Source organism: Pelecanus crispus, chromosome 4, assembly GCF_030463565.1.
Source record: "Pelecanus crispus isolate bPelCri1 chromosome 4, bPelCri1.pri, whole genome shotgun sequence".
Taxonomy (NCBI): domain Eukaryota; kingdom Metazoa; phylum Chordata; class Aves; order Pelecaniformes; family Pelecanidae; genus Pelecanus; species Pelecanus crispus.
Window position 1 is genome coordinate 6,210,229 of NC_134646.1, and position 12,646 is coordinate 6,222,874.

At 37.1% G+C, this 12,646-nt stretch overlaps 1 protein-coding gene across 2 annotated transcripts in view; it reads left to right on the plus strand.

The window, feature by feature from the left end:
* Positions 1 to 12,404, plus strand: part of USP53 (ubiquitin specific peptidase 53) — a 28,252-nt gene extending 15,848 nt beyond the window's left edge. Inside the window, exons 13-15 of one of the 2 annotated variants that reach the window (XM_075708805.1) lie at positions 2,356 to 2,429; positions 10,495 to 10,600; positions 11,420 to 12,404. In XM_075708805.1, the coding sequence (XP_075564920.1) occupies positions 2,356 to 2,429; positions 10,495 to 10,600; positions 11,420 to 12,404 (1,165 nt within the window). The remainder of the gene's footprint in view (positions 1 to 2,355; positions 2,430 to 10,494; positions 10,601 to 11,419) is intronic. The other variant, XM_075708806.1, reaches the window with a different exon arrangement.
* Positions 12,405 to 12,646: the final 242 nt, after the last annotated feature.

Genomic DNA, 12,646 nt, shown 5'->3' on the forward strand with positions numbered 1-12,646 from the left:
AGAGAATAGCAAATACCAGGAAATGAAAAGGCTCTGAATTCTCTTAAGCAGAGATGCAAAATTTTAAAACGTTTTTCGTAAAGTATTGTAGCAAGTTACCAGAACAAATTTTTGACTTAAAACATACAAAATACAGCTTCTGTATGAATTGAAAAGTCTTTGATTAATTTGGAACTGCAAGAAAGCAAAATCAGTCATTTGCTTAGTTCTTAGTTTCCTAGGGAATTATTTTATTTTGCATAAATAAGGACATAAAAATGGCCATGCCAGGATAGGGCCAAAAGTTCATCTAACATGCATTCAGTCTATACCAGTAGCTGGTGACAGATGCTTATGAAAGACGACAGCAGGTAGAGTGGTGTTTTGTAAGTGTATTCTTTTGGCCTGTTGCATTCGGCTGCTTTACGAACTTTCCGAACCAGAGATAATGACTGTGGTGTCCACTTCCCATTAAAAAACAATTTTTACTCCATGCCTTTATCTATTCCCCGCTTTTCCTTCCCCCCTCCCACCTTTCTGCTCCCAACAAACTGTACAAAACCCCACGATACAACAAGTTCATGGGCTTTTTATTGGATAATGATAAAAATATGTGTAAAGTTACTCCAAGCCATATTTATATTTTCAGTGGTTACAGTTGCCTCGAACAGTGATTTCTACAGTTGTAACCATGCCACATTTTTAAACATGCCCAAGAGGTAAATGGGATGCCCAAATGCTGCATGTGTCTTTATGAGAGAGACTATGATAAATTTAAAACAACTTAGTCCATGAAGAATCTGCTTACGCTGTTGTTTAAGTATTTGTCAAATACAAAACCCCGTACTTTATCAAAATACAAATGACTTCTTGGGACTTTCAGAAGGATTTTATGTAATTAGAATTGACTGGCAATACCCACTAGTTCCCATCTAACTGTTCAGACTTTGTCTAATAAAAACAAAAGAAATACAAATGAATTACTTGGAAGTTCTTTTAGAAGGTGGAAAAAAATTACTTAGTGTTTTGTTTTCTGTTAGGTTCTTTCTCCATTCTTCCTGTTTCTTTCATATTTTTCCTATCCTTTCAATAACAAGAGTCTTTTTTTTTAATTGAAAAATTGCCACTGTGTATCTTCTTTCCTGCCTTACTCTTGGAGAAGGAAGGAATTGGCAGGGTGTTTGTCAGCTCCCTACCTAGATTGGTAAGGCATGCTTTTTGCTTAAATAAACCAGCAAGATTGACTACATCTGCTGATTTTTTTTTTTTTTCTCCTCTTGGGTTTGCTGCTGTAATCTTCCAGTTTTCTTCCAGTTTGAGAAAAAGTTTTTAAATGAAAATCCCTATGAATGAAAGACCAAGTGGCAATCACAACTTAGAAAAATGATGTTTGTTGTCACAACAAAGCATTAATAAATAGCAAAATGTCAAACTAGGAAAATGGACAAGATAGAATGTTAGCTAACAGGTTACACGTACTTAAGATATTGATACTGATGAGATTTTTGCATTTTTGGAAAACTTAAGCTTGTCATAGTCAGATGCTACTATATGTTTAACTTTGAAATATTCAGGGTGTAAACTACTAACACTGAAAAATGTATTTGTTTGACATGGGTGATACTGATGATAAATTAGAAACCATATAGAATACTACCCACATGGGTAATATTCTTTTGCTGCACTAAAGTGGCAATTTTAGGTAAAGCCTACAAATAAATTGAATTAGGTGATCAGTGGTATCTGTTCCATTTGAAAATCACAACAGAAAACAGATATTCAAATCTGTCATGCTTTCTTGTTGAGCTCTGTTAATAAGCATTTTTTGAAATTTTTATTAAATTCTGTAGTTTACAATGACAAAAAGTGCAGTTGGTAGTTCTTTCTCACAGGTGACACATCATTTTTCTGTTGATAGCTTGGGGAGCCAGCTGTCTTTATTAAGCAGGCTGATGCGATATTAAGATCAAGAAAATTTGCTTTTTATGTGCTGTGTATTAGGCATCCTGCTGTTGTACTCTTGAGGGAGGCTGGGACGAGCAGTCGTCCAATCTCCAGAACAAATTGGGAACACCAGCTTCACAAACTGTATTTTTTGTCTGTCCATATTAAAGGCTTTGGGGCATCCTAAATTCCTCTGCATCATCACAGCCTTGTCATATGTAGGAGCAGTGCTAAAAGTACTAAAGGGCCACCCCTACTATCCTATGTATCTTCTGTAAAGTGTGCATGTTGGTAAAAATGTGACAGTGATGATAACAAGGGTCATTTTCACAAAGGCAAAGTTTTTACACTTGCATGCGCTCAAGGCAATAAAGTTTGTGATCATACATCAATAGTTCAAGCCTTCGAATTACATGTCTGCTTCTTTTACAGCGAACAGAACTTGTCAACCAAAAAAGCTGACAATGTGTTACATTCAGTATCCCAGCAGAACAGAAACTTTTATGGTAAGTACTTTAACTTGTATAAAGAATAAGAAATTTTCTAAAAATAATTTAGATGTACTAAAATTTTAATACTAACTTACTAATGTCACACAAGAGATGGACAGATTTCTGATTAGCCTTTTGTATTTTATAATTTTGCTGCATAAGTTAATGTCATGATATTTCATAAAATTGAAAAATGTATATACATTATAATTGCTTTTCTTTGGTGGGTTTTGCGTTTTTGTTTGTTTGTTTGTTTTTACAAATATTTTTGTATTTACAAAATATTTACAAATAACCAAATATTTCAAAGTTAAACAGTTTGTGTGTGAGGTTGGCTGTATTTAGGTGTATTAGAAGAAAATTGGCATGGAATTCATGGCTGTTTGGCCATGATGTTAGGTTTTTTATATACTTTTTTCAGTAGAGAGCTCTCTTGCTGACTCATCGTAGCCTGTGTACTCTTTTTAAAATGGCAAAAGAAGTCTGTTTTGTGGGGTATTTTTCCTCCACAGTGAATTCCAAATTTTGTTCTTGTTCATGTTTTTAACCTTTTCAGTGAGTTAGACTGATAGATAAAGATGGAAAGTGTTCATATCCCTTCTTGGTACATTTTGATGGAAATGTGATGGAGCAGCAGTTCAATAACCGTATCACTTTTTTTCAGGGCATTTAAAGCATTCTGTTCCACAAAGCACCTTCATTTATTCAGTTTCTTGGCTTTCTTGTAAAGCAAATGTACAGTGTAAATGGATTCCTAGCTATCTGCCATGATATATGGGTTCCCAAATGGAGGGGCTGGGGTTTTTTCAGCGCTCCACCATCATGTGAAGAAAATTGTTTGTGTTGTGATGGTAGCAGCATCTACTTCTGTGCTAGGTCATGAACATGCGTGGTGGGAGTTGACCTGTTCTTAGCATCTCCTTTCAGACAGCAGTGGCAGTGCTCAGCTGTGTGCCGAGTCATGTAAAAGCATGGCATGTCTCCCAAACAGTTGTTTCACATGACCTAACACCACAGTAACAGGCTAGGTGATTTTTTTTTTTGTAGCGTTTGGATCTATTTTAAATACGGTATTTTGGTGTGGAAAATATAAGTATTGTTTTGGGAGGCCAGAGCTTCTTTATAAATTGTTAGATAATCAGGATACAATGATTCTTCTTGCCACAGTCGTCCTCTCCTGGTGTGTTTTGTTACAACGCGTTTTCTGTATAGGTTGATAAACAGTTTGTCCTTCCTTGTGCATGTCCTATACCACTGCCTCCTGAGGAAGTGGCCAGTGCGTAACTGCTTCTGGCTGGCATAGGTCCTCTGTGCAAGAACCGTAAACACTATTGTTCACCGGTATTAGTGATTTTACCAAGGCCTGTAGTGACATGGCAAGGGGCAATGGTTTTAAACTGAAAAGGGTAGATTTAGATTGGACATAAGGAAGGGATTTTTTACAATGAGGGTGGTGAGGCACTGGAACAGGTTGCCCAGAGAGGTAGTGGAGGCCCCATCATTGGAAGGGTCAAGGTTGGGTTGGACAGGGCTGTGAGCAGCCTGATCTGGTGCAACATGTCCCTGCCCATGGCAGGGGGTTGGACTAGGTAATCTTCAAACGTCCCTTCCAACCCAAACCACTCTATCATTTGATGATCCTGTGATTTTTGGATGGCTCAATCCTGGCATACAACATCCAGTATAATTCATTTTCACTGGCCTTAAATCGGTACTTCTTTTTGATCCAATGGAAATGATTAAATGTAAATCTCCATTTCTGCTGCTTATATTCTGCTGCTTATATTCTGCTGCTTATATTCTGCTTTAAGAACATATTTCTGTTTAATGTTTGGGGTTTTCTGTAGCAAGTGTGCATGTTCCTTCCCTGACCCCCCTGAAAAAAAAAACCCACAAACCACCAACCCAAAAACAAACAAACAAAAACCCAAAACCAAAAAAACCCCAAACCACAGTAATTTTGTTCACTCCCTGTGTCTTCCCCAAAATCATTTCCATGAGCTTTCTTTGCGGATACTAAGGAAGACTTTTTAAAAATGTCCAGGTGGACTATGGTACCACTTGTTTTCCTTCAAGATATGAAGCAATACCAGGAAGAAACACTAGTAATAAGGAAATCTACTTCCTTTTACATACTAATATGTCTGTTGAGTTTTTTATAAGGTTGATAAATGCCTTGGCATATAAATATTATAGGTCAGCATGAGGCCAGCCAAAATCATTATCTACTGTTGCTGGAACAATGGAATGGTGCTTGTACAAAGAGGTGCAATAAATATTAGGCCACTTCCCCAGGAAATGCTTGATTTTTATAGAAATCATACTTCTTTTCAAATAATGTATAGTATAGTTTCTTCTAAGACTTAAATTGGGGGGGGGGGGGGGGGGGGCGTTCCCATACCACTTCTATCTTTTCTGTCATTATTCCAATTTATTTTTTGGTTGTAGAAGGAGAACTAATTTGGTGTTTGTTTATTTTGACAACAAAAAAACAAACCCAAAATTGATGTTGCACGGAATTCAAAGATCTGGTTTTGCATGACATTTATTCTGCTTTAGCTCTGTACTATACTATACTTATCACACCGGTAGCAAAAAAACCTCCCACACTTGCATAGCAAAAAGTAAAAAAAAAACACCAGTGAAAAATACATAAAGGACTCTGTCAGAATGAAAAATAGGTGGGTTCAAACAGTGTTTGAGCTTTAGTAATGAGTATTCTCCAGAGAGAACCATGCACTGTACTTCAGTATACTTACAGCTTTCAACATGCATCATGCATTTTCTTTAAAAAAAGTGTAGTGATTCCAGGTGATCCTTAGAGTTATAAAATGCTGATGATAAGACCCCATCTATTCAGTTACTCTAATTCAGTAACTAACTTTTGAATAGTTTCATAACGAAAATGTGTATATTCTAAATGAAATGTGAAGTTCTCACATGTGTGCATGTTTTGGAAAAAATACTTTCAGCAGAACTGATTAACGGACTGCAAAGAAATCTGAAGAATTTGATCATTTCACATGTATGTGGGGTTAAAGATTTATTTAGACTCATTTTTTTGGTTGTCTAAAAAGTGTGTCAGGACACCTTTAACAAGGACAACAGTAGTCATTTACAGGTATCAGTTGTATTACCTTATGTTATAACTCTGAATATTATGAACAAGACATAAATTGGTATGTAAATGCCAGACAGACTCTGAGAAAATAGTACTTTAAGAAAGAAATGGCCTGTCCTTTCTGAGAGAGGAATGGAATTTAAGAAATCTTTGATAGTCTCTCACGGCAACTTGAAAAAATATCCCTGGGTGGTTTTTTTGTGTGGAAGACTTGTTATGGAAATAATGTTGGACTTCTAATTATGCCCACCATTTGTATAACTCTGCTTTACCAGTTCCTCATTTTTTTCTGGAGCTGAATAAGGCTACTGTTCAGCAGTTGAGGAATTCTGTCCCTGACTTACAAAAATAAACTTATTGTTAGAGCGTTATAAAGATAGTAACATTGGATCACACAGTGGTTATGCAGATCAAATGGCTGCTTCTTTCACTGCTAGTAAGCAGTAGATAACTGTAGCGCTGAAGCAAATGTCCCACAAGGCCAATCCCTAATTTGTGTGATCAAATTTTGGCAGAAAAACGTGGATATGAAGCAGATAAAGTATCCTTAATTTATATTAATGAGTTAGTGTTTATGAAGTTTGAATGTGATGAACTGTGGAGGCTAATTTTTTTTTATATAAAGGAACATGTGACATGAACAGTGTGAGGGCAAAATTTCCAACCTCACATTCTTCAAGTTGAAGAAAGATGACTGTAATTCTTGGAAGCTGGAAAGGGCTATAGAATTTTTTTTAATGGCTTTTCAGAGCAGTCTGTGTGCTAGCTACTTACTGATAATCGTTTTCAGTCGTAAAGGGGTTTTACTGGCTTTTGTGACAACCCTCCCCGATTCCTAAGGCACAGGTGCCTTCAGGAAATTGCCACTCCTGACCATTTCAATAAAAGGCATTACCGTTGGAAGGGTTAAGGGGGAAAAAAAAAAAATTACATCCTAGAAGCCCTGCTTTCTAGATTCTCCCCCCCCCCCCGCCCCAAAGCTCAGAGCACATCATTCTTGAACTAAGCTCTCAGCTGAATAACCACTGTGATTAAAATTGGCCAAGTGCTTGATGGCCTCCTGTTCAAGATGCAGTATTAATCTGCCCGTTCAGTGATCTCAGAAAAGGATGTACTTGGAATCAATGCCATAAATGAATAATCGCTTCTCTGAAAATAAATGCAAAGCAGTGTTTGTAATATTACAAATCCAATATTACAAGTATTACAAATGGGTTTTCCTAGTAATAATTACTCAGTTCAGTAGCATGAGACAACTCCAGCTGAAATCTGGAATCATTCTGATGTGTATGTGAAGAAGAATCCAGATTGCCTTTGTTTATTTGTCACTTCAGAAAATGCCACAAACAAGCCATAATTCTGAAAAAGAAAACTCACCTTCTTAGGAAAACCATACATTTATAGTGATAATTTAAAATATGCAACTATACTTAAGAAGATCCAGTTATTACCCTTATGGTGCAGTCAATGTATGTGACTGTCGTGTTTGAAGAACTGAGTAGTGAATTAAAGCATGCAGCTACTTAAGTTACTTAACATGAAATAGAAACAAATAAATGCTTTTCTGGAGTGTCTTTAAATGATAGATTAAAGATTTTGGTTTAAAAAAAAACCCAAACCAATCCCTAAACTTATGAGATTTCCAAATGTAGTCAAGCAGCCCATGAAGATAGAAATGTAAAGCACTCTCGCATTTGTAATTCATTTTATTAATGTGAGAAGTTTGCAATTTAAAATAGATTATGCAAAGGTTCAGGATTGGGTTTTAAAACAAAGACCTGGTAAACTTCTCAAGACAGGCAGATAAGAGTGAAGGGAGGTTAATAATTGGTGTTCTCTGTCGGCTGTTGCTTCGCTTCAGAATTTATTTAAACTTTCACACACATGCAAGTATGTACCACCCCACCCCCAAAAAAAACAACAGTGGAACTTTCTTTTCATTTTTTCCTGATGTTCAAAGCCATGGAAAAAAATCCACTAACGAATATATAAGAAAAGTTTTGCAACTGAATGTTGCTCCAGAAGGACAGTTTCTTGAATATAAGGATTTTTTTCCTGAAGAGGGGTCACTGCTTTTTAAAAATAATACTGTTTTGGACAAGTTATAATGTGTTTACCTTCTTGACTGGGACTATGTTGTTGTTCCGCATTTCCAAAGCTTCCGGTAAGTTCATCTGTCACTTACTGAATACAGAAAAATGTCTGGATTTGGAGAGAGGAATTTGCCACAGTACTTGTTACAAAAAGTATTTATTACACCTTGCTTTTTTTAGTGGCAATTAAAAAAAAAAAAATCAGGTAATCAAAAGTACAGGAAACATGCAGCTAAACCACATTAGAAGGAAGTTGAACTTAATGTGGTTTTTGGTTTCGGTTTTTTTTTTCCCCCCTCAGAAATTGGGCTTTGCAGATTTTTGCAAATGCTTTGTATGTGTAAATGGAGATATTGGATGAGAACTTGTCTGTCCTACCTGTTGGCTATATAATGGCTGTTAATCTTTTGAAAAGCTAGATTGGTTATTCAGATCTGAAAACAGATGTTCATAAATCTTAAAAGCAAACTGGTTTGTATGTCAGAAAACAGTTACATTTCATTTATTGGTAAGCTTCTTATGACCCACTGATAAGGATGGCAGTCTCCAGCTGAGCACAGCGCTTGTGCGTCCCATATTTAGGTTTGTGAAGAACATAGAGCCAAAATTCCCAATCGAGACTGCGTCTGGTTTTAACCATGCATGGATATCCTGTCAGCAGAAGAGAAAATAACAAATCTATTTTTAAGTTAGCTGGAATTCTGAAGGCACAAACCACCTGGTATTGCTGAGCAGCTTTGGCTGAATGTGTGCCGTGGCCACACCAAGGAAACAGTTTATTAACCTTTGCTGCCGCCTCCTGACCGATTTGTGATGCTGCCTCTCAGAAGGGCTGAACGTGCTAAATTCCTGAGGAGTTTGGCTTGGAGTTAAAATTAAAATTAAAAAATTAAAATCTATGGTCCTCACATCAGGCGGTTTGGGGAATGAAAGTGCAGTTGTATGTGTGATTTATTTGCGATTTTTAGGTAGACGTGCTCTTGTATAAAAGGCGATAGAAATACCGAAAGTCCAAAAGTTAAAAACACTAGCTTCAGACACTGTTAATCTAGCAAATTATTTAACTAATTCATTCCTAGGACTGTATCCTGACATTGGGACTGAGATTAAGTACTGAATTGGAAATATTCACAGGAAATAATGTGTCAGAGCCTGTGCTTCCCCCCCCCCCCCCCCCCCCCCCCCCGTAAAGCGATTTACAGTTCATTAAAATCTACACCAGAATGAAATGTTTTCTGTTTGAAATATTACCTCAGTGTTAGTTAGCTCTGATGCCATGGCCCACTGGAGCAGTTCTGAACTTTCTTTCAGGTTAGTTACTTGTCCTTTGCCAATGTCGCACGGGCCCATTCAGTAACAATGTTTTTTCAAAAGTATTCTTTCTAAGGTTGTGGTATTGTTTATCATGCTGGAATAGTGAGGTTTTTTAATTAATTTTTTTTCATTTCAAGGCTTGAAGGAAAGCCATATAGGGGCTTTGTCTCTTGTGCTGTATTGCCGTTTTAGCCTCGACGACCTGTGTTCTCTGTCAAAGACTGAGTGTCTGTAGTCTTTCATCGATTAAAGATAGGGCACATATTGACCCTCAAAACAAGCATCACCCAACAGCATCACCCAAAGATTTTAGTATAGTTCTTTTCTGTTGTTGGATTTTTGACTCATATGTTCACAAGTCAAAAGTTCCAAGACTTTATTTAAACTTGGGGAAATAACAAGTGAATAAAAAAAAAATTTTCTCTTGGTAAGATTACAATTTTTGTAGCTTTTGTTGATGAAAGAATGGAACAGCCTATGTTACCCCAATGGAAAGTCTTAAGTTAGTGCTGTTCACTGAACACAAGATTATTCTACTAGAAGTCAGGCAATGTATGCTGCCTTTTTTTAATTTAATTCCTGTTTTTCTGAAATGGACATAATAGTAGTTATATGAATCTAGTCTATACGTACACAAAATAAGACTTCCTTTGAATGGCTTCATAGCAGGTGACTGATTATAATGGGCCAATCATTGCATTAGGAAGACTTCTAATATCTATCTCTAAACAAATAGACCGTTGCTTGTCACTTGCCAAGAGAGTGGTTTATTCTATGTGGTGTCGACATGGATACTTCAATGCTTCCTTTATTTAATATTTACCAGGAGCTGCATTGTTGAGAAACTGTGTGCTTTTAGAGAATGATTCTTTGCCTTTGCCTGTGAATAAAAGGCACTTCTTAAAGTGTGAGTATAGTAGTACTGGCCCGGGCACTCTCCTGTTGTGTGTTTAGGGCACATGACTGAGAGTGCTCTCTGCCTGCTCAGCATCTTTGTGAACTGTACAGTTTGCTGTTAAGTCCTTAAATCTGTTTCAAAGAATGCATAATGCATTTCTTCAAAAAAAAAAAAATCAAACCCACAAACAACAACAAAGAAAACCTCACCCCCAATCCCTACAGTATTCATTCCATTTAATTATTATTACATGATGTGAAATTTCAGAAATCATAAATAGTTTTTAGTTTTAATTTAAATTATTTTGGATGTTTGAATAAACATGCTTTTACAAAAAGCTGCTTTTGAAAATGTGCTTTTAATTAGATGAAATGTTAAGATGATCTTGAAAACATGTCTATAGGACTTCAAAATTGTGGTAATTACCTATTTTCTGGTAACATTAAAAAAAAAAAGAACATTTCCTCCAGATTATTTTGCATGAGTATAAGATCTGACCTGTGACAGATTCTCTTCAAAATGGTTATTTTGATCAATGTCAAATCTTGAAAAGAATTAATTGTCCTGTTTTGTTTGTTTTTTTGTAACCTCTGAGGAATTACAAAGAAGGAATTGGACTGTATTTCTGCTTGTTTTGACATTTTTTTTTTCTACTCCCAGACTTGAGGAAAGACCAGGTCAGTTCAGAAGTTAACTACAGACCTCATGTTAATTTCCCGACAGAATTACATTTGCAGGTGCCCAGTCCTCCAGTAAAGAGGTAACTAATAGTGGCATTAATTTACTGTGTAATAGTTGAAGAAATACTGAATTCTGTTATGTGATAGTAATCAATATTAAGCATGCAAAAGTTAAGGTATTGAGTGACAGACAATGTCTTTTGTATTTTACATAATTGATAGGACTAGATGCTCTCTGTCTTTTTTTTAATTTTGACACTGTCAATGGAACCAGACAGCTTACATTGTTTTAAACCATCTTACCAGCGCAAAGGGTGTTAATGGTTTTCTGGTTTGAATTTACGTACCTGCAACAGGCAGTGATTAACCAATTTGTGGTTAGCGCAGTAACCCCATAAGGTTTTGAAAAGTTTGGCTGGAAGGGGAGGAAAAGGTAACTTCTGTTTAGAAGCTGCTGCTATATGCCTGCTGTTTCTAATTTGAACTGTAAGTGCTCAGTACCTCCTAAAAATCAAGAATCTAAATACAAATCTAGCACCCAGAAGTAACATCTAATATTTGAAAAGTGGATGTATCAGACTGAGCTACAGGGATGCTTGGAAGAGAGAAGAGGTTGTGTTTGACATACTCCTGAATGTTGAAGGAATTTATCTTTATAGATTTTCAATCTCTTGCAGAGATTTTTTGGGGCACTTTACATTTCAAATGAAAGAAACCTTGGAGTGATTTGATACAACTTTTAATCAAAGGGCTGTATGTTAAGCAGATCCCAGTTCTCTAGTCAGTTTGAATATTTAAGCAGTGTTAACAAGGCCATCTTTGAAAAAAATCCTTGGGTTATTTGAGCTTTTTCTTACGTTTTTATGGATACTTACATCCTGTGTGGTTTTGTATTTCAGAGCTGAAATGCCTGAGACCAATAGGAAACTCTCCCCATCATCAGCTCTACAGCCAGTTCTTAAAGATATTGTTAAGTCAGAAAGTAGGAACAAGGCAAACGAACAGAATTCTTCAGAGTGGCTTAATCCAGACAAGTTTGAGAAGATGAATGCGTCCATATATTGTGCTGATGGCGTACCCCACCCCTATACAGAAAACGTCTGTGGAAGGAAGGTGATCAACAATGACTTTCACTCCTCTTCCCAGCCGCAGTCTCATCACGCAAGAACGTTTGGTCCCAAGGTGGGGTTGTCACCTTGTGTGCCACAGAACCTGTCAGAAAGGCCCATGGTGCTTCCCCCTCCCGGTGAGCATGCCGGGCACCCACTCCGAAGGGCGGATGCTCTTTGGGTGCCTGAAGCAGTGTACCAGAATCTTCCTCCCCCTTTACCGCCAAAGAAATATGCTCTGAATACGTTGCCACCGCCAGAAAATAACTTGGCAGCTGATGTAAAATCAACAGAAGTGTTGCAAAATACTCCGTTAAGGCAAACAGGTACACCTTTAAAATCTGCATCAGAAGCCAGCGTATTTACAAACGAACAAAGGCTTAAAGAGCCGTTTCAAGGGAATGAACTGTTTGTTCATAAACCGGGTTCTCCGCCTCGTTTATCAGTGAATGACTTTTGGACTGTGTCTGAAAACTTTTTAAAGAAAGGATCTCGTCATACAGGACCAAGTGCTGGCTATGTGGATGGAAACGATAGTGTATCTCTAACGACTTATTTTTCAGTAGATAGTTGTATGACTGACACATACAGGATGAAATATCATCAGAGACCCAAGCTGTATTTTACAGATAGTGGAAGCTTTCACAAAGAAAAGCATCCTCCATCAGCTGGAGTAGAACTGAGTGCTACATACCATGCCACTCTTGAGCCCAGGCATCCCACATCCGAGCAAAGGTACGAGGCAAATGTAGAAGGCATGCACTGCAGTAGATAGATTCTTAAAAAAAAAAAAAAAAAAAGGGGGGAAAAAAAAAAATCTGGATCCGACTTCTGCGTTTCATGTAGTCTGTAAATGGGCACAAACCCTGAATCTCTGTGTGTGTGATAACGAGGTACCCAGCTGACTGTACTTTGCTTAGGATTTAGACTGTTTAAATGAATATGCAAATAGAGGCGAACGGAGGAGAAGAGGTGCTAAACTTGTGGTTCTTTGATTTCTTACTCTAGTTGCCTTAA